At 52.1% G+C, this 26,687-nt stretch overlaps 1 protein-coding gene across 3 annotated transcripts in view; it reads left to right on the top strand.

The window, feature by feature from the left end:
• Positions 1-24,631, top strand: part of Eogt (EGF domain specific O-linked N-acetylglucosamine transferase) — a 30,432-nt gene extending 5,801 nt beyond the window's left edge. For all 3 annotated transcript variants that reach the window (XM_046425481.2, XM_046425482.2, XM_058573024.1), the window contains exons 7-19: positions 347-455; positions 3,152-3,246; positions 3,832-3,936; positions 6,075-6,181; positions 8,563-8,666; positions 12,952-13,044; positions 13,352-13,423; positions 13,510-13,596; positions 14,472-14,540; positions 17,859-17,920; positions 19,155-19,274; positions 20,555-20,657; positions 22,682-24,631. In XM_046425481.2, the coding sequence (XP_046281437.1) occupies positions 347-455; positions 3,152-3,246; positions 3,832-3,936; positions 6,075-6,181; positions 8,563-8,666; positions 12,952-13,044; positions 13,352-13,423; positions 13,510-13,596; positions 14,472-14,540; positions 17,859-17,920; positions 19,155-19,274; positions 20,555-20,657; positions 22,682-22,828 (1,273 nt within the window). In that variant the 3' untranslated portion in view covers positions 22,829-24,631. The remainder of the gene's footprint in view (positions 1-346; positions 456-3,151; positions 3,247-3,831; positions 3,937-6,074; positions 6,182-8,562; positions 8,667-12,951; positions 13,045-13,351; positions 13,424-13,509; positions 13,597-14,471; positions 14,541-17,858; positions 17,921-19,154; positions 19,275-20,554; positions 20,658-22,681) is intronic.
• The last annotated feature ends 2,056 nt before the right edge of the window (positions 24,632-26,687 follow it).

The raw sequence follows: 26,687 nt of genomic DNA, 5'->3' as shown, positions 1-26,687 counted from the left end.
GTCACTTCCTCTGCCAGAGGGAGAAGACAGTGCATGGCCCTGGACAGCACCTCCCCAGGGTAGGCAGAGGAGACAACGGAGAGTTTCCCCGGGATTCAGCAAGAAGCTTCCCGTTAGGGCGAGGTGGGTAGGGTGCTGTCTCTCCTCGTGAGCCCACGAGTCTGTGAATATCTTCTGCTGGTAGCTTCACCTACAGAGGAATAGTTATGGGGAAATGATGATAGTATATGCAAAAAAAAAAAAAAAGAATTAAAGTAAAGCAGATTTCTACAACTTAATGTTTAGACAGAAAACTCCAGGCCCGGAAAGAGGTGAGAGGTAAAAGTAGCTTTTCTTTTGCAAACAGGATGGACAGCGTGGAGGCGGCCCAGGACTTGTTCTGGAAGCAGGCCGACTTTGGGTTTGTCAGGGAACGGCTGGAGGAGGTGCGCGTGCTGTGCCGGCCCGAGAGCACGGTAGGTGCCTGGCTGTCTCAAGCACCAGTGTGCTTCATGTTACTATCAGTCGTCAATGGCATTGATCAGGTTGTAATGTAAATAAAAACAAGTGGCACCATCCAAGGAATCCCCTTCTCTTTATAGACTTGGAGTTTTATTAGCATCCCCAAAGGCGGGATTCTGTCTCCTTCAGAAGCCCTGTTCTCCTTTCACATGTAGGTCAGATAGGTATATTTTGAGGCAGTTAAAATAGTTTTAGATTCAGAATCTCCTCCCACCACATATGCTGAAGAAGAGAAACTGGTTGTGGTGTCTTTACAGATCCCTTCTGTGGCTGCCCTCTGAGGCACACACTGTAATCCCAGCAATTTAGGAGGCTGAGGCAGGAGGATCACAAGTTCAAGGCCAGCCTCAGCAACTTAATGAGACCCTGTCTCAAAAAAAATATATATATATATGTATATATATATATAAATAAAACGACTGGGGACATGGAACAGTGGTAAAGTGCCCCTGGGTTAGATCCCCAGAACCAAAAAAAAAAAGTGTCTTCTCAGGTCATCTGGGGCAGAGGATACACCTGGTCCAGGCTTCTCTTTGCTGAGCACTGGACAGTTTGCAGCGAGCTCTCCGGAACGCTGTCTACTTGTCTCACCAGTGCTGCAGCAGACAGGCAGAGCAGAGATACCGAGCCACTTTCCTAGAGCAGAAAACAGGGTCTTCAAAGCAGTTAAGCGACTTCCTGAGCCCTCAAGCTGCCTTCCAGACTACAGAATTCAAGGGCAGCTGGTTTTCCAGTGTGTTTCCCTCCATTCCACACCACACCCCCGTGGGGAGGACAAACACGAGGTCAGGAGGTGGTGTTGCGTGGTGACAACAAAGTCGGCTCCTGATCACAGAGTTCAGGTCCTGACTTGGATGGACAAGGCACTCGGCCGTTGGAGTTTGTCTCCTCGGCCTTAAAGCCATGCCAGTTTTGTAGCTTGTAGGGAGGATGGAACGAGGTTCTGCTTATAAAATTGCTCAGTGCAGGGCCTGGCTCCCCTCAAAGGGCTTGGTGTTATTTTAAAGGTGGATGATATTGTGACTGCTTACTGCCGAGGTCCCCTATTCCCTAGAAGCTAACAGTCCTGAACCCTGGCTTGGGGGCCTCTGTCACCTCCAGGAGTCTGGCAAACGAGAAAAATTAATTCATGAACTGAAAACATGCTCTCTAGTGCTGTTGGGGTGTCCTTGACTAGAGCTGTTAGCAGTTATGAGAGGGAGGGAGGCCTGGAGTTGGGAGGCTGGGCCCTCAGCTAGACTGCTGCCGGCACCTGCAACAGGCCTCTGGCTAACATTGCCATAGTGGCTGGGGCTGGCGCTTAAGGAGGAGAGGGCTGGGGAGGAGCCTGGCCCACCCCGCACAGCTCTCAGGGCAGCTGTGGAATGCCTTCCATGTGCCTGTGCTGAGTCTGATCCCCGTCCTAGTTTGGGGCCGCTGTGATACCGTAGGTTGGTGGCCCACAGCTGCAGAGCTCCCTTCCTCCCAGTCCAGAGGCAGGAAGTCCAAGACGAGGAGGCTGGTGCCGTCGGGTTCCCGTTAGGGTCCTCTTCCAGCTTGCAGAGAGCTGCCCATCTTTGTACCCTTGTCTGGTGCAAAGAGGGTGAGGGTCCCTTTCAGAGGGGCACTAACCATGCTCACCAGAGGCCCCACCTGCTAGTCCATCACACCGAGTGTTGGGAGATGGAGTCTTGCAGACAGGAACATGACACCAGTCCCCTGGAATCTTGGGCTCACAGCAGATTGCAGAACTCCTTGCAGGTCCTGTTTAAGGCCCTGCGCTCATGACAAGTTTTAGGAGAAATAACACATCAGCGTTTGAATCTGCAAATAAAACCCAGAGTGGAACCATTGCAAGGTGCTCCCTCCTTCAGCGCAGACCAGTGGCTGGGGCAGAAGTGGGCTGTGGCAGTTGACTCTGCAGCTCCTTCATCCAGCTTTTGGGAGAATGTAAGGGATGTATAAAGACCCGCGTAAGGAACCTCAAGTTCCCGTGACCCAGACTGGCAGCATGAGGGACTCGTGGCCAGTCCTGCTGCTGGTGAGGCGGACTCCTCAAACTGTGGGAGACTCATATTAAAATCGTCATCACTGGGTGTCTCCTGTGTGTGTGTGTGTGCGCGCGCGCGTGTGCACTTCTTGTTTGGTCTGGCTCCCTGGGAGAATGCTTTTCTCCATAGCTATGGGCCGCTTTGGTTCCGAGCACTTCTTTTTGGGAACTGAACTGAACTGCATGTACAGCTCAGCTGAGACATCTGAGGCCATGCAGAGAGCCTCTGCGGGTTCTGCACAGGAACCGCACCCTGGGAGCTGGTGAGGTCCCTGCAGCCAGGCTGGGAGGAGGGATCCTCAGACACGCAGCTGTGTGCCCTTCCTCCCTCTGTCCTGTAGGTACACCTGCCATAGACATGTCCAGCCAGTTTGGCGAGTCCTCAAAATGGTCATACTAAGGGCCAGGCACAGTGGCCACACCTCTCATCCCAGCTGGTGGGGAGACTGAGGCAGGAAGGTCATAAGTTTGAGACCAGCCTTAGCAATGTAGCCAGCCTGTCTCAAAATAAGAAAACAGAAAGGGCTAGGGATGTGACTCATGGTAGAATGAGCACCCCAGTACCAAAAAAAAAAAAAAAAAGTCAAAGTTGTGTTTTTCTTTTTCTCGACCTTATTTCAGAGCGACTCCAGTCTGATGTGCTCTCGTTACCTTCAATACTGCAGAGCAACCAACCTCTACCTTGACTTCAGAAGCATCAAGAGAGACAAGGAAAGGTACGTAGAAGGTGCTCGTAGACGTTCTGAGAGGTCTTGGGTCGGGACTGTCTGGGACTCGCTTCACAGGGAAAGGGTCAGGTTGGGTGGCAGGTGAGGCAGGGATGCTCCACACGGGTCTTGATTTGATCCCTGTGGGAATTAGGCCACAGGCACCTGGAGACCCTCATGGGATCCTACTACTTCTGCATGATTTTTTTTCTTCTGCGGTGCTAGAGCAGCCAAGCAAGTATCTGCCACCGAGTTACACCCTCAGCCCGGCTTTTGCAGCTGTCTTAAATTTTCTATCATAAATTCAGTCACATCTCACCAAGTGGTGGGGATGCATTTTGAGAAACACATATCTAGGCGGGTTGATGGCTGTGCAGACGCGGTAGTCCACTGCAGTCTTAAGAGCCCCGTCATCGGTGTGGTTGCTCCTTGACGGGAATGTCATTGCACAAGCACATGGCGTAGATTCTCATGGACTATTAATTTTGAAATTCGCAATTGCTTTTACTCACAGCTCATGGGCTTGAGTCTTGAAAAAGTTTTCTAAACTCAAGTTTTTTGTTTTTTTGTTTTTTTTTTTTGGCTGTATACTAGATTCAGGGAAGATTTTTTCCGGAAAGGTGAAATTGGAGGACACTGTGAACTTGACTCGCACTTGTTGTTGTCTGAAGGTCAACGCAAAAGCCCTCTGCAGTCTTGGTAACGTGATTTTTTTTTTTTTTTTAAAAAACACATGTCTCTAAAGTGTTTGCCTTTACTTTGGACACTTGCAGATTTCAAAAATATCAATTTGTAGATAATTTCAAGTTGTGTTACTGAATTTGCCCAGGCCTGAGCTGCTGAGGAGTGATGGTTACAGAAGAATCCTCGGTGGCATCTGCGTCAAATATATATGCTTATAGAATAATAGAAAGTAAAGGAAAAGTCACTCAGAAGTGAATTTTATTGACTCATAATTGCTGCATACATCTTGGGGAACACATTTTCTTAAAAATGCACATGCTTTGGAATTTATCACTGCATGCAAAAAGGGGGTACAGTGTGGTTTGAAAGAGTGCACTCACCTCGTGACCCTTCCTCCAGGCCCTGCCCTGGCCCCCGAAGGGTAAACGCTGCCCTGACTTCCCCACTTCTTATTTTGAGGCACTTTCAGACTCATGGAAGTTTAAACATTAAGCGGGGAGCCCCCACTGGGCTGTTGCCCCAGCTTCCTATGGCAATGACATGTCAGCGGCACAGCACAAGGGTCAGAGCCAGGAACCTGGCATTGCCACACGTGGATTCACCAGGCTAGGCAAAGGTGTGCCCTGTAAGTGTGCGTCACTGTCTAGGGACCTGTGGCCACCACAGTCAGGATGTGGGATGTTCCTCATTCAGACAACCCCGGGTTCCACCTCAGGGCCACGGAGGCTGCTCTTACAGATGGTCAGCTTTTGTGGTAGAGCATTCATGCTGGCACACCCCGGAGCATAACCGGGGGGCCTGTGTGGTGTTCTGCAGTCTGCAGCCAAGTTTCTCCTGTGACTTAGCAGGTTTGTGCAGTAGGTGGCTCCCAGCTTCCGTTCCTGGTACATTTTGGTGTCTGACTTCATATAGAGGTGCCCTGGGTATCACTGGGTTAGTATCTCTTGCTCCGTAGCACATCCTTCCCAAACCTCCCGAGGGCGTATTTGTATGTGTTGTCTATTGCTTTATAACAAATGACCCCCAAACCTAGCAACTTACCCCAGTGAACACTTCCTACTGAGATAGAGCTGCTTCTGAGAGCAGCTTGGGGTGTCCCACGAGGTCAAGCTGTTGGCCAGGGCTGTAGCCATCTGGCACTCAGCTGGCCTCCACAGTCCGCTGCTGAGCTCTCTTGGGTTTTAGCAAGCCTCAGCTGCTCTCCGGCTCTTGGCCAGAAGATCCAGTCTTCACCCTGTGGGTCTGTCCCAGAGACAGAGGCCCACTCTGTGCGTCTGCTACCCACAGAGCACCAGCGGCTTCCTAGGTCCCAGAGGGGCTTCGTGCCCCAGGATGGAAGCCACAGTGTTTGTCTACCTGGATCTCAGAAGGAGGAGCTCTTGCTTCTCCTGTGTCCTGGGTCAGCCCCTGAGCCACCCCACGCTCCAGGTGGGAGGTAACCTCCACCCCTTCAGGGGGGAGGCTGGCGTGGAGTCCTGCTTTTTTTCCTGCTCTGTGTTTTTAAAGGACCTGTTTGCTGTTTGTTTTGCGTGAGACGTGATCTCAAGGATGAGGAGGACCCAAGGCTCTTCCTGTTCACTGTGAACGTCTCCTGCCTCCTGCCTGGGACTGTCTCTTGTTTGCAATCAGGAAATGTCTTCTGAGAAATAGACTTTCCATGTATCAGGGGAGCTGAGCTGTGTCTGCTGTCTTTCTGGGTACTAGGTGATTTGGGGAATTTGATCTCTGTCAGCATTCTGGAAGCCTCCTCTAGGAGTTTCTCTGCCCGTTCTTCTCTTTGCGCCTCCTAAGCTACTGCAAATCCTGCTGGATCTTCCAACTGCACTGGTAGATCATTTTGTCCAGCTTGATGTGCATTCTTTGTGTGGTAGGTTCCCGGTTTAACTTCCTCGTACATTAAACTGAATTTTAAAATCATCTTATTCCTGTCTCAGTGTTAAAGCTGATGTTGATTATATGAACGTCTTTCTGGGTACCAGGTGATTTTGGGAATCGGATCTTTTTTAATAGGTTTGAAAAGCTGCTTGTTGCCATAAGAAGGCTTCTGAACACTAGAAACAGGAGCTACCCAGTGAACAGATCCTAAGTTAAAATGTTGCAATAGGGAGTTTGGAAGAATCCTTTAGCAATTATATCCCAATTCATAATTCCAGGTTTGCTGAGCTACGAACCTATACTCAGCTCAACTTCAGACCCATAGAAGATGGTAAATGTGACATTGTAATTGAAAAACCAACGTATTTCATGAAATTAGATGCAGGTAAGAAGTTAATTTTTCTGTAACTTAAATAATGGCTAATACGGCTTTAATCTTTTTTTGATATGTATGTAGTCATTTTCTGTGAATTTTTAAAAATCAATGTGACTAGTGGTGGATTCGCTTTTTGCTTCTTACTCTGAAGTCAATGAACTAGTTTGACTTTCCTGTTACTTTACACTTTTGATATTCTAGAAGAAACCCTCACATTTATACCAAGTGACTCATTCAAAAATCACAAGAAGTAGGTGTACTTTCACCTCTGCAACTAAATGTACCCCATCTGGATTCTCAGTCTCCTGACTTAGATTGTGGGTATTTTTGGTTATTGTTGCTGGTGGGTTTTTTGGTTTGTTTTTTTGTTTTGGGGACTGAGGATTGAACCCAGAGGTACTTAATCACTCGGCCACGTTCCCAGTCCTTTTCATTTTTTATTTTGAGACAGGGGGCTTCTAAATTGCATAGGGCCTTGCTACACTGCTGAATCTGGCTTTGAACTTGCGATCCTCCTGCCTCAGCCTCCCGAGTTGTTGGGATTACAGGCGTGCGCCACCATTCCCAGCTGGATTATGTTTTATTACCATTTTTTTTAAAATATAGAGGCCAAGGAGGTACCGTGAGTCAAGGAGAAATGTCCATAACCCCCCCACCCCGTCAAACTTTCTAATATCGTTTCCATGACTAAAGTGACCTTAAAATTCTTTTAGAAGTTACCACGGCAGTGTATTTTGGGGGCAGAGGGAACACTAGCATTCTTTTCCCATTTATGTCTGTTGGCCTGCATCTCAGCTGGCACGCGTAACTTTGACCCGGTGAACTGGTTGCCCTGGAGAGGAGAAACACAGGCCCTAGTGCTGTCACTGTCCTCCACACTGGGTCGTGTGGACTCTCACGAGAGGCAGGGCACATGGTGAGGCGTGGAGAGCCCGTCCGTGAGTTTTCCCGTCTCTGCCGGCACACGTCGTGATTCTTATGTTACAAAGCCTTAGATACTGCCATGGGGCAAGTTTGGGTTTTCTGAAATAAGAGCAAGTAAATATGCCCTGTTCGAAGTTCTGGCTCAGTGAAACGGGGCCAAGACACACCTGGCCTGCCTGGGGAGGAGGGGCGGGTGAGCTGCGGGATTGTGGGGCTCTGTGCAGAGCTGGGAGCTGGGAGCGACAGGCTGAGCAGGCATGTGCCTCTGCTGTCCTCACCGCAGCCTCACACTCTGCCCTCTCCTCTGTCCCCTTCACTCTTAGCCAGGGAGGATGAGCGTTGGGTAGCAGGTGAGGCCCTGGGCACATTTCCCCAGGGTACAGCCTGAGTCTGCCCTCGTCCACACGTCCTCCTTGTGCCGAGCATTGTCCCTGCATGCTCCGTCCCTCCATCAATATCCAGAACTCCCTGTCACCTGGGAGCTAATGTGGCTGTGTGGATGACCTGGGGGAGGGGCATGCATTCTTCCAGAACTTTATTTTTCTTGTTAATTTGACAATATGCCCTTTGCCAAAATTTTTCTGGGTGGAAAAAAAAAATGAGCCTTTCCAAACATCCTCCAAGATGCTAGGTTGCAAAGAACTGAGTGGTTTTGCTCTTATTTTCTGGCACGCGATGTTGTCATTCACTGCGGAGAACTCAGAAAGTTGTCCGGCTTCTGCTCCTGAAACTCCCTGTTTTTCTTTCACCCGGCTTTTTCCTTCCTTGAACCTGCATGTCTTCAATGCCCCTCCTTGGGACATCGCCCCCTGTTGATTGGCATGTTTCAGGTTGAGTGCTGGGTGCTGCACACCCACATCTCGAGCAGAGGTTTTTCATGACTGCATGAGAACTCGCAGGTAGTGGCAGCTGCAGCCCCTCCACTGTGCCCTAGTGGGCCCTGGCTGGCTGAGGCTCTCACTCTGTGCCAGACACCGGGATGGACACTTGGAGGTGCCTCCTCTTTGGATTCTGAGGGCAAAGCAGGAGCTCAGGCTTAGCTGTCCCTGTTTCCGGTGGAGAAGCCACGCTGGGCCCCCTGTGAGCCCTGAGCTGGACTGCCCAGCACTGTGCGCCTTCCTCTGGAGCATCCCGGGTCACCTCTTCTCAGCAGGAGCTGGCTCGTGTTTTCCCAGCAATAGTGTGGGTAGTAATTAAGCAGGGCAGAAGGGACAAGAACAGAACCTACCGAAATGCCAGTTGTCCCCCTCACTACCCGAACATTTGTGAATGGGACCTGCTGAATTGATGTTTTAAAGAAGTGATCAGAAAGAATAAGGGTTAGTCTTCGTGCTCCTGGTTCCTGACCTGTTTGATTCCCCCACTTATGTCAACTCAAAGTCCCTCCCAGGGTTGGAGATGGGGTGAAGGTGGCTTCATGCTTGTGCTTGAGGGCTGGTTGAGGTGGATGTCTTTCCTGACATCAGGTATCAACATGTACCACCACTTCTGCGACTTCGTCAATCTCTACATCACCCAGCACGTGAACAACTCCTTCAGCACGGACGTGTACATCGTGATGTGGGACACTGTAAGTACCCGTGTGTGCTCCTCCTTCACCCTGCCACTCAGGGTGTAACCCGAGGCAGAACTTCCCCACACAGATGTAACTGTTCCCACATACGTGTGCAGCACACGTACACAGCCGAGCAGCTTGGGCACACTTGATGGTGATGATGGCATCTCCAGGGGAGGATGCCCACACGGGGGAGTCGGAACACCGTGGGGGGTTCTCTGTGGTTCAGCTGAGCATCCTGACTCCTGCCCTAGATACCCCCAGGATGATGTTGCAGGCGGGTGGCAGCCTGTTGGCTGGCGGGCCAGCACCTGGCATCTCTCGGGGGGAGTCACAGTAGTCCACACAGCACGGCTCAGGTGCACGGAGGCCAGGTCCACCTGGAGCAGGTACCATTGCCACGGCTGAGGAGCCTCGAGGCCCAGGGGCCAATACCACCAGGAACAGCTGCATTGGCAAGGCCCCCAGATCCCTGCAGGAGCCATGCCCAGTGCCAAGAGTCACGGTGCCAGGGAAGCCTAAGCCGGGGTCCCTGGCTCCCCAGTGCTGACGCGGGCCATTGTCATTTCCAGAGGGCACTGGACACGTAGTTCCCGGCAGACAAGGAAGAGCCCGGGTCACAGGGCTCCTCTGTGGCTGTGGGGAGGTTGTGGCCATCGCCCCCAGGCCTTTCCTGGAGTCCGTGGGAGTGGGCACTGTGCCCCGGGGCCTGCACTCCCCTTTCCTGCTCCCCCAAGGCTGTGTCCCAGCCTTGCTGCCCCCGCCCCCATCCATTTCCTGGAAAGGTCTCTGAGCACAGAGGAAGTCGGTCCCTTCCTGGTCCCTTCCTGTCTTCTTTCGGTGCGAGTGCTCGCAGGCCGGTCAGGACATCCGTCAGAGGCCCTGCGTGGCTCGGCAGGCGGTTTGGCCCTTTACAACAGGACACCTGCCCTCGCATCCCTGCCTGCCCTCCTCCCCCATGGACGAGGGACTCTGCTGTGGGCGTGTGGGGACGAGGGTTCTCACTGCGGTTTCCAGAGGAAGGGAGGCCCGGCCAGCAGGGAGTGCTGGAAGGTGCACAGCCAGCGAGGGGCCAGGGTTCCGCTGTGGCTTGGAACCCCCTGGGTGCCTCGTCGCCTTCCTGTGCAGTGTGCAAGGACCCACTGCCGCAGTCTGGCTGGGCACAATCAGGAGCCACCTGTCAAAAGAAACTAACTTTATTTTTAGAACCACACACGCCAAACAAAACAGCCTCTCAGGAAAAACCCTCAGAGCCTCAACTGCCACCACCTGCTTTCCACAAGCCTCCCTCTCCCTCACAAGCTTCTCCCCACCTCCCACAATCCTCCTGCTCTTGAGGCCGATTGGCTGGGTCACGTGGGCGGAGCCAAAAAAGTCCCCCAATGAGCAGCTCCGTGGTCTGAAAGGGCAGGGAAACAGCCCAATGAGCATCACCGCAGAGGAGCCAATCAGCTAGATGTTGCTGGGGCCGCTGTGAGCCAATCATCAGCCGGAAGCTGGAAGTTTGCTGGGGCCCCTTCTGCTGTGGCTCTCAACAATCCACGAGTCCACAGCAAGCTTCCCCCACACTTTCCAGAGGCTTCCGTTGGGTCTCTCGTGTCTCCTCGGGTGGCCTCGGGCAAGCTGAGCCAGCCTCTGCACCTGGCCTTCTGTGCGCCCAGTGGGGTGGGACGAGGCATGTGGCCATGTGAAGATCATAGCCACCTGGTCTCTGGACACATGAGGTCGGGGCAGTCTGGCCCTGACTGGTGTGGACGAGCAGGGCAGGCGAAGCCATGGGCTGGGTGGCTGTCCTGCTGTCACCTTGCTTCTCCACTGCCCCGGCATCCGTCGCGATCTGTGCTGTCAGTCGAGGGCCCTTGCTCATGGCTTGGGGTGTCCACCTGGGCAGCAGGCAGCCGCTAGTCACTCCAGAGTCCAGGCTGCGGGAGCTCAGGGCAGGTGTGAGGAGCAGTGGGTCTGGTGGGTGCTGAGCTCCTCTGTGCTGGCCGGGCCTTAGATAACCAGTGCGTGACCCGCAGACTGTGACCTGCACCCTCCAGGTGGACGGTATTGCCAGAGTCGGTGCTGAGGGCCTCAGGGGAGTCCTCTGCCGTGGACAGGGAGGTGGCTGTAGCTACCGGTCGGACCTTGGTGACACTTTACATGCCGCCACCAGGTGGCCCCTGGGGCCTTCTGGCCCCTGCTTGTCCAGTCCAGCAGTTCAGCCGCTCCCTTGGGCACACACAGAGGCACTGTCCTCCAGACGCCTCTCTGGGGACACCGACGGTGGGGGGGCTGGCCTCTCACAGACTAGGAGGTTTGTTATTTCTCTCCAGCTGTGAAAGTCACACCCGATTACAGTGAGTTCAAGCACCACAGAGGGGTGTGGGTCTCAAAAGTTTCCTTCTCCATTTCCATGGTCCCCCAGGGGATGGCAGTTGGCCTGGGCGAGTCCCTCGCAGGACTCTGTCTTATTCAATCAATGGGGAGAGGTTCAGTGGTGACCTGTGACGCACGACTGGATCAGTCAGGGTCACTGCAGGTGAATTGGGCTGGCTGCTAAGTGACCACACAGAGACAGGACAGACCTTTCTTGGGGTTCAGTGACGGCTCCTCCACCTCAGCTCCCACAAAGCAGGCAAGAGAGGCAGCAAAGGAGAGACCTCACCTGAAACCCTCCTGTTTATTAGGGGGAAGACATTTGAGAAAGTTCCACCCAAATAAGGCAAGGGGTTATGTTTCAGGGGGTGGTGATGTCTTGGGGTCAGCAGATTGACTGACGTCTTGGGAGGCCACACCCATGTCACGTGCTGTGTGGGATCATAGGCAGAGCAAGAGACCAGGACACACAGGTCACACAGCCCAGTCAGAGCAGCCATGTCAGTCCAGTCCCGTCCTGTGCTCAAATGTGCACAGCTCACACACACAGCCCAGGCTGGCTCGTGACAGTGACGTGCGTTGTGTTGTTTTTTTTTTAAACACCAAAAAAACCAACAACCCGATTCTATAAATGGGCAAATGAACTAAACAGGCACCTTCCAAAAGAAAAAAAAATGAGTGACAAACATATAAAAAAATCTTCAGCATCCCTAGGAATCCGGGAAATACAAATCAAAACTGCACCGTGACTCCATCTCACTCCAGGCAGAAAGGCATCCATCAAGAATACAGACCACAGTAAAACCTGGAGAGGATATGGGTCAAAAGAACACCCCCCACTGTTGTTGGAACTATAAACTAGCACAACCACCATGGAAATTGGTCTGGAGGCTCCTTAAAAGACTGGGTGTGGAGCCACCACACCACCCAGCCATAGCACTCCTCGGTATTTATCCCAAAGAATTAGCTGGGCATGGCGCACGCCTGTAATCCCAGCAGCTCAGGAGGCTGAGGCAGGAGGATCTTGAATTCAGAGCCAGCCTCAGCAACGACAAGGCACTAAACAACTCAGTGAGACCCTGACTCTAAATAAAATACAAAATAGGGCTGAAGATGTGGCTCAGTGGGTGAGTGCACCTGAGTTCTATCCCCAGTGACCGCCCCCCAAAAAGAACCAAAGTCATCCTACTACAGAGATCCATGCATACCCATGTCTATAGCAGCACAATTCACAGTAGCCAAACCATGGCACCAGCCCAGGTGTCCATCAACGGGTGCATGAACAAAGGAAATGGGGTGTATACACACAATGCAGTTCCACCCAGACATAATGAAGAACGAAATCCTGCCAACTAATCCTGAAAAGTAAGGGGAGACCAGTGTGTGCCATTCTTGGGTTTAGTATTGATGTGGTTTCTGTTTTAGTCGGGTTCATCACTGCTGTGACCAAAAGACCTGACAAGAACAATGTTAGAGGAGGGAAAGTTTATTTGGGGGCATTGTATTTTTTGACTTTAGGGTTTTGGAACCCTTTCTCGCTATGACGTGTCTGTAAAGCATGATGCCGCTCTGACACTCTTTGCTCATGGAGCGGGTGAGCATGCGTACAGATGGTGCCATGTCCGTGCTGAGTGCATCTGTGGCGCACGTAGACGTGGCACAGAACCCCCCCCCCCCCCCGCAGCTGTGGTTTCGGAGACGTGCGAATGCAGGCTGGGGGTGAGCAGAGCTGTTGGCAGCTGCCATGCAGCTGAGAGGACGTCTGTCCTTCCTGTGCAGAGTGGCTCGGCCCCTGTGCAGCTCTGCTTGTCCTGTGTGTGCGCGGCTTGACAGGGATCCCAGCGTGACTCTGTACCAACGGGCAACGTCGGGTTTTGCAGCCGTCTTGAGAAGCCGGCCGTGCCCTTCCCTGACCCCCGCTGTCCTGTTCCTCTCCCAGAGCTCCTCTGGATACAGGGACCTGTTCTCCGAGGCCTGGAAGGCCTTCACGGACTACGACGTCATACACTTGAAGACCTACGACTCCAAAAGGGTACGGGAAGCCTCTCTGTGAATAGCTGCGGCCTGCAGATACGTAATGGGAGTCTCTGTGAGCGCTCACCGTTGGCTTCTCATGTCTTGGTCTCTTTTGTTGTAACTAGAGTTCTTGTTTCATTGACCATATACTTGTGCAAGCCTTCTTCTTTTTTTTTTGGTAGCTTTTCAAAAAAAAAAAATGTGAATTTTATTCTCTTGGGAATGGCTTGCTGTACAAAGTATTTTAATGCAAAACGGAGATGAGCTTTCCAAGATGACAGTGCTCTCTGTTCTCTTGCCTTTCATCGGGTCTTCCTTCTCAGGTGTGCTTCAAGGACGCCGTGTTCTCGCTGCTGCCCCGCATGCAGTACGGGCTCTTCTACAACACCCCGCTGGTAAGTGGCTGTGGGTGGCCGGTGCACAGCGCAGAGCCCCTGGGCCCGCAGAGGCGCTCACGCCATGCCTCCTGTGCATCCCCTAGATCTCCGGCTGCCAGCACACGGGGCTGTTCAGGGCCTTCTCCCAGCACCTGCTCCACAGACTGCACATCAGGCAAGAGGGCCCCCAGGTAAGGGTGCGTTCCCTGTGGGTCCTGGGGGAGGCCTGACCTTTGCCACCCAGTGAAAAGCAACATGGCCTTGGCGGGGGAAGAAGGACCAGGAGACAGCGTAGCCTGGGCTGGGATTTCAGACGGGGCCGTCTGATTGTGGGCCTCAGCAAACGTCCACAAAGAGCTGCCCCCTGCACACCTCCTCTCCTGCTCTGTCCCCTTCTGTGGCCACATCTCCCACCTTCTCCCAGATGCCCTACACACACACACACACACACACACTCATGACCCCGGCCAGAAGCCCACCCTGCCGACCCAGAGCCCAGCCGCGGGGTTGGGAACAGGTCGGTCTTGGTGGCTGAGGTAGAGGTGGTCACTTTGAACTGTCACAGGACGACGGTGCGTATTTGGGGGCACGTTGTGATATTTGGATACATGATACGAAGTGTGATGATCAAGGGACAGAATGGGCCACGCCCTCCGTCTCTCACAGGCGCTCTGTCCTGGAGCGTTCTGGTCCTGTCTCCCAGCACATAGCGATGGCCTCTTGTCAAGCTGGTCACCTGCAGTGCTTCAGAGTGCTGGAACTTAGTCCTCTTTCCTCGCTGATTCACTGTACACATTTCTTCCATTTTCATCCAAGGTGTCCCCCGTGGCAGGGTGACATTCCTTCTTGGGGCTGAGTCACATTCCACTGTGTAGACATGCCACTTGTGCTCCTCAGGGGGACACCCTTGTGCTCCCTGAGAGCCAGGTGGGGAGTCCAGCCAAACGTGCACCGTCCCGGGGGCGTCCTGGTCGGGTTTCTCCTATGGAAACCACATCTTAGGTCCGGGTGTCCATCGTCCATCCAGACACGTGTGCCATTATTTCCATTCTCGCTTTGATTACAGGACGGAAAACTTCGAGTCACCATTCTCTCCCGGAGCACAGGGTATCGCAAAATACTGAACCAAGACCAGGTTAGTTTTCCATGCGCTCGTTCAATATCCTCCCACGGAATTCACCGCCTGACCAGTGAATGGCCGGTGTGTTTCCACATCGCTTGAGAATCTTCAGTTTGAAACTCTGCTGCCAGGGTTTTGGACATCTCGACGGCCTGTCCAGGTTTAGTTGCTGGACTTGACTGGTGGGTGGAAGTCCCCACACCACCCTCTGCTCGAGCCAGCTTGCCGTGCTGCGAGTGTCCCTGAGCCCTGGCTGAGCCAGGAGGGCGGCAGAACTGGAGTCCTGCTGCCACACCACGGCCGCAGTGGCAGCTCTCGCCCTCCAGGAGAGCCAGGGGCAGTTTGCAGGGCGTCTCTGGGAGATGGTTGATGGCATGTGGCAATACTGTGGCCCTGGCAGCAGATACAGGTGCAGAGTCTCCGTCCACTTCTGGAACTGTCTTAGGAATTCCTCGCCTCTTGGCATCCCAGTCCCTTTCCACAGCTCAGGTCACGAAACTTTCTCCTCAGTGAGGTGGCCGCGTCAGGCCCGTGGAGCTGCAGGCCCCGAGGGTAGCCAAGGGTAGCCGTCAGAGTGCAGCGTGGGCCACGAAAGCCTGTGGAGGGCTGGAGGCAGCTCAGGGCAGGCCCTGGGTTCGGTCCTAGCCCACACAGGAAACCCGCTGAGCAGCTGCTGTGAGCCCGGCTTTCAGCAATATAGGGAGGGTCCCTGCCCCGTGAAGCTGGAGAGACAGACGAGGAACAGGCAGGTCAGCCCGTGGGGGGACCTCAGGAGCCGGAGTGTGTGCAGGAAGCTCTCCAGGTGCTGGGTGGAGACCGGGAGGTGTGAAGGGAAACGTGGAGAGGGGCCGCCCGCGAGGAGCCTTCATCAGAGTGGAGTCCAGCCAGGGAAAGCCTCCCGGGCAGAGGTGGGGTGCTCCAGTGGAACAGGCTTCTGTTGTTCTGGAAATGGGGGCAACCTAATGTGGCTGCAGCATCTCCAGGGAGCTGGGGATGTCAGAGGAGCTCAGAGGAGCCGGGTGTGGTGTGGCCTGTGGACCAAGGTCAGGACCTGGACTTTGTTCCAGTGTGAGTTGAGAGCCCTGAGCAGGGTGTGGTGGGCAGGATAATGTCCCCTGTCCCTCCCTCTGCCTTGTGCTCAGCTCTGGGTCCTATGAATAGGGCGGGTGACATGGTGAGGGCTGTTGCAGCAGCAAGTGGACTCAGCGTCCCGGTGCTGCCTTAGAATAGGAAGGCCACCTGGATCCCTCACTGGGCAGCTATCCCAGATGGCCTGGAACTCTGTCCACCATCCACCACAACCTCTGCCCCTCCCCGGGGAGCTCTTCCCTTGGCTGGGTTCAGATCTCAGCTTATCTTTCCTTGCAGGGGAAGAGGAGGGAGAAGGCGAGGGAGGGGAGGAGGATTAGGGAGGCTCAGGGGTGCTGGCTGTGAAGGTGGGGGAAGGGCCTAAGCCTCAGCCGTGGAAGGTTCCAGGAGCTGGGGAGGGGAGTCTCCCATAGGGACACAGCCCACCAGCACCCTGCCTTAGCCCTGCGACACCCTTGTTGGGTGCGGACCCTACAGAGCTGTGAAGGATGCACTGTGCTGTTTAAGTTGCTGGATTCCTAGTAACTTCTTGCAGCCCTGTGTTGAAGACAAACACACCCCAGAGACAAGGTGGCTTAAGTACCCGCCAGTCACTCTGGCTGCGGGAGTGTGTGTGGGAGTGTGCGCTGGAGCTGGATGGCTGGAGGGAGGGTGAAGCAGATGAGGATGGTGGCTGCGGGGTGAGTTCCAGAGCCAGGCCCAGGGTGCTGGAGAGGTGTGGAGAACCGAGTGTGGCCCCCAGGCTCTCAGCTTGAGCAGGTAAGTGGGACTGAAGCAGAAGAGATTTGGGAAGACGGGGGGGGGGCAGACTTTGATGGATAAAGTATTGACATGGGTCAATCTGATGTGAGCAGGATGTTCCTGGGGGTCCAGGGGCTGTTGGGAGAGAGGACCAGGTGTGTGAGGGGCTGGGGTTCTCGGTCACTGCCTGTGGCTTTCCGTAGCAGCAGAGTAGCATGCGCTGGGTAAGAGCACAGGTTCTGGGGGAGAAGTCCCAGACTTGAGTTTGCCTCTGCGTTTGCCAGCCGGGAGAGCCTGAGGAAGTTAACTCTCATTTATAAATGGGCTTCGTCTTCATAGTATTTACTGATTTTTTTTTCCTTTGTTTTTTGGTGCTGGGAATTGAAGCCAGGGGTTCTTTACTACTGAGCTATATCCCCACTTAGTTACTATATCCCTCACTTAGTTACTTAGACTGACCTTGAACTTGGGATCCTCCTGTCTCAGCCTTTCAAATTGCTGGGGTTACAGACATGCACCCCTGTGCTGTGCTAGGCTTTGGTGTGATTTTTGTGAGAATTAAGTAAAATGACTTAAAGTACTTACAAATGCCTGCATAGCTGCGTGGGGTGGCCCATGTCTATAATCTCAGTGACTTAGGAGGCTGAGGCAGGAGGATCGTGATTTCAAGGCCAGTCTCAGCAACTTGGGGAAACCCTGTCTCAAAATTTAGAAAAAGGGGGTGGGGATGTAAAAAAGTGGTAAAGTACCCCTGGGTTCAATCCCCAGCACCACAAAAAACAAACCAAAGACAAATCATCAATGCATTTTTGAAAGCTTATTTTATAATACTGGTGGTTCTGGGTGCTGAACCCTGGGCCTCCTGCCTGCTGGGCAAGCTCTCCCCACGGAGCCAAGCCAGCCATCTGGCGCCCTGTAAACGCTGACACTGCTGTGGAGTGTCAGCTGTGCCCCAAGGCCATGTGACACAGGGCAGAAATCACTGGACGAGGGGACCCACAGCGTTGGGTCACTGTGGCTGCTGGTGAGGGACCGAGAGAACCCTGGCCATGTTTTGGATACACGTCAATCATGCTTCCACACTTTTTCCACCAAAACATCAGTATTTCCAGAGCCTGGGCTCCAGGATGTCACTGATGATTGGTTCTGAAATGAGACGGTGGGAAGAAAACCAGCAGAATGTCTGGAACACTGTAGGTGGCCGCTAATACTGTAGTGGTGGGTGGTGGCATGCGGCACTTGCCCGTACTGAGCACCTGTGCCCCGGGCGGACTCCTTTCAGCCTCAGACAAAGCTCTACAAAGCTGGGGTTGGGGGCGGGTGTGGGTGTTCAGAGGGTGGAGCCACGATTAGAGCTCAGGTGAGTTCCGAACAGTGGCCCTGAAGGATACTTCTCACCTGAACGATGCCACGTGCAAAAGCAAGAAGCTTCAAAACCAATGGAGGAAAGTGAGACAGAAGGGAAGGAGGGAGAAAAGTCCCCACTGTTTCCCGTTTTTCCAGCTCGCCAATAAGCTGAGGACGGTGCCTATGTTTGAAGTCCGGGTTGTGGATTACAAGTACGGGTAAGTGGCAGCCCGCGTGGCACACGCTGTCCCCCGGGCTGTGGTGATGGAGAGCCCTCTTCCAGGGGAGCCGTTAGCGCTCGGAGGCCTGGCGGGATGTCAGACCCCAGCGTGAACACGGGCATGGAGGCGTGGCATGGATGGTCAGGGCACAGGGTATCTCTGTGCTGCCTCCTGGGCTTGCACTGTGACACCACGGTGTTATCCAGGAGAAACGCAAATCCAGGTTTTCATTTGGCATTTCTCACTTAGAGCTTCATGGTTATGTAGCTGGGTCCATCCCCATTACACAGTTTTGAAGGAAATGAAAATGCTGATGTTAGGGCTGATGTTTGGCTCAGAAATTTGAGACAGGGTCTCCCCAAGTTGCTGAGGCCGGTCTTGAAATCAGCGGCTTTGGGCTGATGTCTGGCTCGGAGTTTGCACATCCGTCGGTGTTGAAAGAATGCACATGTGACTTCATGTGCGAGGTGTGTAATTGGATCTGTCCCCATGTGAAGTGTCAGGTGTGCCTCCAGCAAAGGCAGGAGGGTGCGCTGGTGGAATCCGAGGGCATTTCCGTGGTCCAGATGGCACAGAGGAACTCGCATCACACAAGGGGGAATTCATTTTCATTTTTAGAGAGCCCTCTTCTTACCCTGAGGCAGTTTCAGTTTGCTGATGCTGTGTGATGGCATCTCTAACCCTCGTAATGTGTTTTTCATGGTAACGGGAGCAGGCTCAGGCTCAGCCTTGCCCTGCAATACCATCTACCTGTGTGTGAAGGATGCTTTTTTGATTATATCCATTTATATAATTTTGTTGATATCATGCATCACTAGTTTTCTGCATAAGGTAGCTAACAAGGTTCTTTTTAGAAATGAAAGTCCCAAAAGACCAGTGAGGGGTGGGGTTGTGGCTCCATGGTAGAACACTTGCCTAGTATGCAGGAGGCACTGGGTTCGACCCCCAGCACCACAGAAAAGTAAATGCATAAAGGCATTGTGTCTATCTACAGCTAAAAACATATTTAAAAAATAAAAAGACAAGCATACTTAGAATAATGTTGAATTATTAGGAAATTAAGTTGTTGATTACTAGAGTATGCTTGAAATTGGCAAAAAGAAAAAGAGAAAATGGAGGGGTGGAGTGTGACTTCAGTCAGGAAAGGCGCGTGTACAAACGTCCCCAGGAATCACGCGCCAGCCCGGGGCTCCTCCCTGCTCCCCACCCTCTTGTGTTCTGCACGTTACAGAAAGTTCGCGTTCTTGGATCAACTGAGGTTCACGCACAACACCGACATATTTATCGGGATGCACGGAGCGGGTCTCACCCACTTGCTGTTCCTCCCGGACTGGGCTGTCGTGTTCGAACTGTGAGTGTTGGGGCTTCTGGGGGGTGGCTACTGCTGGCTGTCACTCTGAGCGTCACCGGGTCTTCCCAGGCACCTGGTGCCTTGCGGGAGTCTGGGAGGTCCTCTTCAGCCTGGCGGTGCGCCTCTGAGCAGCTCACCTGCTCACCCCGGCTCGCTCCCCAGGGTGACCCCAGTTTCCTTCCTGCCTGCCTCTCCCACCGCGAGCGTCTCCAGCAGTCAGTGTAATGACTGTGTTGAGAGAACCTAAAGCTGAGGATGTACGGCTTTAGTTGGTCGAGCGCTGACTCAGCCTGTGCGGGGCCTGGGTTGCATCCACAGCACTGGAAAGATTTTACAAAAGAGGGAATCTGTATGTCTCCTGCACGACCTGACCCTTGCCTGCCGCTTCCCCTAGTGCTTGCTGGCTACCTGCTCAGGAAGTCCAGGCCACAGAGAAAATGCTTGTCAGGGCGTGCCTGTACCTCGGTGGTCACCTTGGGACATGGTCTTCCCTCCCACAATGTGGTCAGGACCATGTCCCATCATTGCTTCCAAACACTCTAACACCAATCCCTGTTATTTTATTTCTCCCCATCGTGTCTGAATATCTTGGTGGAATGGCTTCATTTTTAAAAGGAAGTGACTCGGTATTTAAACAGGAGGCTCTTATTTAAGAAGCCTTGTCATAAACTTCCAATGCTCTGCGAGACGTTTTGAATGGTGTGTGTTGGAGAGGTCTCCAGATGGTTGTGAGTTGGATAGCAATGCATTTCTCCTAGTGGGGGCAGCGGGATGGAAACAGGAGGAAGGAGAGGAACGTCACCAAGGAAAGGTGGACGTTGGCGTCCGAGCCTGGCATCAGGCTCCGCTTCCTGCCTTGGCTAGCTGGCTGCCCGACCTGGGGGCTTCCACCTGTGCAAAGACGTAACATGTTTCAAGACAGTGTCAAGTTCACAGGCAGTGGGTCCCACTGAATAAGGCCAGTCCTCTCCGCCCCTTGATCTTACTCTGCTTTGTTAAGGTTAAGGCAAGCTTCTGAGAATTTATTTATTGAGTTCGTTGTTTTGTTGTTTGTGCTGGACATCAAACCCCAGGCCTGGTGCATACTAAGCAAGCACTCCACCACTGAACTACAGCCCCAACTCTGAGAATTTTAAAAATATCATCTTTTTCATTGTTGCTGTTTACAAAAGCTTTTGCAAGAGCGTATTTGGGTACTACATGGCTTTCCCACATAGAATTGTGGACCAGGCAAAAAACCCTGGACAAAGCCTGGTGTTGTGACATCCTTGTGTCCCCAGATACAACTGTGAAGATGAACGCTGTTACTTAGACCTGGCCCGGCTGAGAGGCATCCACTACATCACTTGGCAAAAGATGGACAAAATCTTTCGTCCAGAGAAGGTAAGATCCATCATTTTATTTTATTATTATTTTTTAAATGAATTTATTTATTGTAATTAGGTATATATGACAGCAGAATGCATTTGGATTAATTCTACACAGTTGCACCATGACTTTTCATTTCTCTGGTTGTACTTGATGTAGCGTCACACCATATGTGCAGTCATCCATGTACCTAGGGTAATGATGTCCGTCTCATTCCACCATCTTGCTGCTCCCATACCCCTCCCTCCCCTCCCTCCCCTTTGCCCAATCACAGTTCTTCCATTTTTACCATGCCCTCAGCCATTATGGATCACTATTTATTTATCAGAGAGAACACTTGACCTTTGGTTTTTTGGGATTGGCTCAGTTTGTACTTAGCATGATATTCTCCAACTCCATCCATTTACCTGCAAATGCCATGATTTTATTCTCTTTTAATACTGAGTAATAGTCCACTGTGTATATATACCACAGTTTCTTTATCCATTCATCTATTGAAGGGCACCTAGGCTGGTTCCACAGTTTGGCTAATGTGAATTGAGCTGCTATGAACATTGATGTGGCTGTATTACTATAGTATGGTGATTTTAAGTCCTTTGGGTATAGACAGAGGAGTAGGATAGCTGGGTCAAATGGTGGTTCCATTCCAAGTTTTCTAAGTTATCTCCATACTACTTTCCAGATTGGCTGCACCAATTTGCAATCCCACCTGCAATGTATGAGTGTGCCTTTTCCCCACATCCTCACCAACACTTATTGTTCTTTGTATTCTTGATAACTGCCATTCTGACTGGCAATGAGATGAAATGTTAGAGTAGTTTTGTGTTTCTCTAATCACTACAGATGTTGGACATTTTTTCATATAATTGTTGGTTGAATGTATATCTTCTGAGAAATGTCTGTTCAGCACCTAAGCCCATTTATTGATTGGATTATTTGTTTTTTGGGTGTTTTTTTTTTTGAGTTCTTTATAATTCCTGGAGATAAGTGCACTATCTGACAGGCATGTGGCAAAAATTTGCTCCCAAAATATAGGTTGTCTATTCACATCACTGATTGTTTCTTTTGCTGAGAAGAAGCTTTTTAGTTTGAGTCCATCCCACTTACTGATTTTTGTGCTTTAGGAGTCTTGTTAAGGGAGTCGGGGCCTGATCTGATGTGACGAAAACTTGGGCCTACTTTTTCCTCTATTAGGGCTCAAGGTCTCTGTTCTAATTCCTAGGTCCTTGATCCACTTGGAGTTGAGTTTTGTCCATGGTGAGAGAGAGAGGGGTTTAGTTTCATTTTGCTGCATATGGATTTCCAGTTTTCCTAGCACCATTTGTTGAAGAGGCTATCTTTTCTCTAATGTATGTTTTTGGCTCCTTTGTCTAGTCTGAGATAACTGTATTTATGTGGGTTTGTCTCTGTGTCTTCTATTCTGGACCATTGGTCTACATGTCTATTTTGATGCCAATACCATGCTGTGTTTGTCACTATTACTTTGTAGCATAGTTTAAGTTGTGATATTGTGATGCCTCCTGCTTCACTCAAATCATTTTAAACAGTCTAAAGTGACTGCTTATTAAAACAGAGTGATCATCAAATGTCAATAAACTGTTCTTCTCCAACTAGTGAGTTATCATATAGGACATTTGCAAACTGGATAAAGTTCTAATATCTCTAAGACAGTTTTATGAAATCTGGGCAGAGAAAGGTCAAGTGGATCAACACAGCAGGAATCAGCAGCTGGTCCTCTGCTGTTTTGGGAAGTAAACTTTACCAGGAGTGGCCACGATTGTGTTTGGGTCATCTATGTCACCTAGGTCTGCCTGGGGCGCTCAGTGGAGAGCTGAGTGACAGACTGGGAACCTGTGGTCACACTCACACGGTCAGCAGGTGGAAGATGTTGATTGCCACTGGACCGTTCTAGAGTTTGCCGACCTCTGATGTGTAGCCTCAGTGGAAAGAGCTGCCTTGGCTAAAGTCCAATATTTCCCTGGGTGTGAGGAAAGCCCACCCTCAGTAGTTTGTGGATCTGTGTTCTCTTGTTCCCACAGAGTGACCACCCAACTCTGTCTGATCATGAGAAGTTTAACAACTACTCTTTCGACGCAGAGGAATTCTTGCGCCTTGTCCTTCAGGCTGCCGACCAGGTACTGCAACACCCCCAGTGGCCGTTTAAGAAGTCTCACGATGAGTTATGAAGGCGACGGGTCTGTTGGCAAGAAGAGGGTCTGCCCAGCTCCCACACCCGACACACCACCTGGCAACACAGCGCCACGGGACCTTTTCCAGGCCAAACTACTTCCAGGACGTTTTGTGTTTTCTAGTCTTTGTTTCATGTGTTTGTTGTGTCATTGCTACAACAGCAATAACTTTGCACTGAAAAATGGACTTTTTTTATAGTTTAAAACTGGGTGATTGAGCTTTCTTCTTAGGGATACCAAAGTTTTCAATTTTCTCAGCTTTAAAAACTTGTAAATGTTTTTGTAAAATTTCTTGTGATTGTAACTGCAGAATATTCCGACCTGTTGGTATGTGGGCAAATTAAGAATGGCTCCTTTTGCTTGCCGTCATCTGTTGATAACACTGTCAGGAAAGGACACACACACGCGCACACACACACATGGTGATTTTCAGTGCCAGGCTACAGGAATGTCTTGCAGATCAGTGTCTAGCCCACTCCAGGCCGTGGGCACTGAGCACCTGAGCGAAGCCTGCCACTGTGTTAACAGGTCCTCAGACATTGCATATTGCAATTACATTTTCCTCAAACGTAACAACTCTGTGGTGAACCCAATCAGTCCCTTGTGGCTGGTTTGCACTGACTCCTGTGACTGCGGAGAGCGTCATGTTGAATTTGCAGGGAAAGAGTGGTCTCCACTGTGCAGGTATCTGTGGCTGCATAAGTGAGCACATCTACTTAAATCAGCAGCAAGTGTTCCTGTCTGTACAGATTTCAGTGGCCAAACAGAGAGGTTGTCCCCTAACAAAATAAGACAATAAAAAGGTAGACATGTGAATTATCCAATCAAATGAAATCCATAAAAAAAAAAAGTGACATCGATGTAAAAGAATACCAAAATGAAGTTCAACTCCAGGAACCGACTCATTACTTCCTGTTCATGAACTACAAATTTAGCCGTGAGAAGCTGTGGACTTTTTTTTTTTTGCACCGCAGAATGTGAAGTTCACATTTAAGAACACTTGAGTCATCTAATTGGAGAGTAGTTACTTCTGTTTTTTAAAGTGGGGATTAGCAAATTACAGCAAAACGAAAGAGTGTTTTTTAAAATTTTAGACTTGTTAAACAAACAAAAAAAAAGAACATGCAACGGAGAAGTGATGTTCCAAACAAAATGTTTGTATCTAGAACTTGACAGAAGTTTGCTGACCTTTCCTTTAAAGGACTAGCCCAAGCTTCTAGAGTAGTGATATGTATTAAGGTATCTGTGAAGAAAACAGTGCATCACTCTGGGGAAAGCTCCAATTTGATTCTGAAATTGTATGAAAGGAACGATAGCATTATGCATTTTTAAGTGACAGGTATTGCCACAGTTGCTGGTGCGGGACACAGAGTCCCCACATGGGAGGACTCGGGTGCCCTGCACCACGCCCTGCTGTGCCCACATCAGGAAGGTAGAGACCTCTGAAATTGAAGTGTCACCATTTATCTTCTTACCTGCTTTTACAACACGTGGCAATGGGACTCCCCAGACTATTGAGAATTTCAGAAATCTAGCACAATTTCACAATAAAACTATTTGAATATTTAGCATTTAGAATACATTTTATACCAATAAGAATATACATTTGACACTTTCGTTATGAAATTCGATCAGACTTTTAGGAGGGACCAAAGAAGGTCTTCAAGTTGTTATAATATTTAAAATGTCAAGTCTGATTTTTTTTTAAGAGTTTGAAGGGGAAGCATTTCATTGTCCATTTTGGGTATGGCTTTGGAATAAATTTTCTTATATTTCAATTAAATGGCTGAACCATTTTCATTTTCAGGGTTTCCTGTGTCTGAATGTTATCGACTTGCTTCTTCAACCTGGTAGTTGGTAGAATTTAAAAATTTAGGTGCTCACTGATGAAGAATTCAGTTTAATCGAATATTATACCTTACATTTATTTCTAGCTTTTTATCTGATGCTTTCGGTAAATGTGGATGGAGCCACTGCAGAGTCCTAGCTCCTGTTCTAGGTTCTGGGGGAGGAGACAGATGGGGACAGCATTAGTACAATAGGGTGCCCCGCCCTGATGCGTGTGCGGAGGAGACCACAGCCAGAGAGGGCGGCGGAATCTGGGTGAAGCTGGCCCTGCACACGGTAGAAGGGGGTCAGCGAGGTCCTCCTTGAAGATGTCACATGGCAGGACTACGGAGAGGCACAGAAGGGAGCAGTGCGGAACCCCAGGCAAAGAGCATTCAGGAAGCCACACGTGCGTGGCCCTGGGGCAGCAGCAGCTGCGGGGCCAGCTGAGGGGAGGTGACGGGAGCAGAAGCTGAGGCTCCCCTCAGTTGGTTCTGATTAACCTCGGAGAGGTCTGGACCACAGGTGAAGACCCAGGTCTCCTAAAGACCGGGCAACTCCAGCCCCTGCTGGGAATGGGCTGTAGGGAGTCCTCTGGTGACCGCTGCCATGGTGGGTGGTGTGCTAGGAGGTGCTCAGGATCAACACCATGGGGAGCTGGCGGGGGTGGGGTGGGGGGGGTGGGGGTGGGGTGGGGGGGTGGGGGTGGGGAGGACTTGGGCGGGGCGGTGATTGAGCTATGGAGCAGGCCCAGGTGAGCCTGTGGGGCCATCGTCCGCTCTGCAGTCCTTCCAAGGCCCCCAGGAGGCAGGGATGCCCACATCAAGAGGTCACAGATCAGGCCCTCTCCAGAGAGCCCTGCAGCGATGGGCAGGGGCACCTGCCTTCAACTGATTATGGAGCTGCCCTGGGGTTCATCAGCAGGCAGCTTTCACCTACAGGGGCCTCTGCCCTACAGGGCTCTGTCCTGCTGGCCCCTCCTGGTCTCCTACAATCCGGGGCAGGGCACGTGAGAAGGCCCAGCTCCGCCCCTCTCGCAAACCCCGCCTCTTTCGCAAACCCCGCCTCTCTCGCAAACCCCGCCTCGCGCGCAAGCCCCGCCCCTAGCACAAGCCCCGCCCCTAGCGCAAGCCCCGCCCATCTCGCAGTCCCCGCCCCTCTTGCAATCCCCGCTCCTCTGGAAAGCCCCGCCCCTCTGGAAAGCCCCGCCCCTCTCACAATCCCTGCCCCTCTGGAAAGCCCCGCCCCTCTCACAATCCCTGCCCCTCTGGAAAGCCCCGCCCCTCTCACAATCCCTGCCCCTCTGGAAAACCCCGCCCCTCTCACAATCCCCGCCCCTCTGGAAAACCCCGCCCCTCTCACAATCCCCGCCCCTCTCGCAATCCCCGCCCCTCTCGCAATCCCCGCCCCTCTCGCAATCCCAGCCCCTCTGGAAAGCCCCGCTCCTCTGGAAAGCCCCTCCCCTCTCACAATCCCTGCCCCTCTGGAAAGCCCCTCCCCTCTCACAATCCCCGCCCCTCTGGAAAGCCCCGCCCCTCTGGAAAGCCCCGCCGGGTCCCTCCTTGGCCCTCGACGCCCGCCTCACGGAAAGTCGGGACGCGCCAACACGCTTGGCAGAGCCTGTGGACAGGCGCGGGAGCCGAGAAAGCTGAGGCCTCGCTGTCCAGAGCCCTGCACGGCCCCTGCCGCCTCTGTTCCAGGCCTCTGTGACCTCCTGGCCTCCCTGGGGGCACCCCTGGGAGCTGCCTGAGGAGGCCTGGCCGTGGGCCTGTGGTGCCCGTGATGGAGCGGCGGGGAGCACCGGGTGGGTGAGGCTGCGGCGCCAGCCAGGCGGGGACCCGCGTGGGCACTGGTGTGGAGGGACCAGTGGTCAGGCCGGGCTCTGCTGCCCCTGCCCGGTAGCTGCCAGAGCGCGCGCCTGGTGCCGCGTGGTCCTCTCCTCACGGCGAGGCCACCAGGAGCTGGGCAGGGCGGGGCATCGGACCTGCGCCCCAGAGTCCCCAGCGGAGGCGCCCTGGGGAGGGCATAG

Source organism: Marmota monax, unplaced genomic scaffold, assembly GCF_021218885.2.
Source record: "Marmota monax isolate L192 unplaced genomic scaffold, Marmota_monax_Labrador192_F-V1.1 WCK01_AAM20220418_F8-fsc00028, whole genome shotgun sequence".
In the NCBI taxonomy this organism is placed as follows: domain Eukaryota; kingdom Metazoa; phylum Chordata; class Mammalia; order Rodentia; family Sciuridae; genus Marmota; species Marmota monax.
Note: the sequence above shows the minus strand (reverse complement) of the source record. Positions and strands in the feature narration are given on the sequence as shown.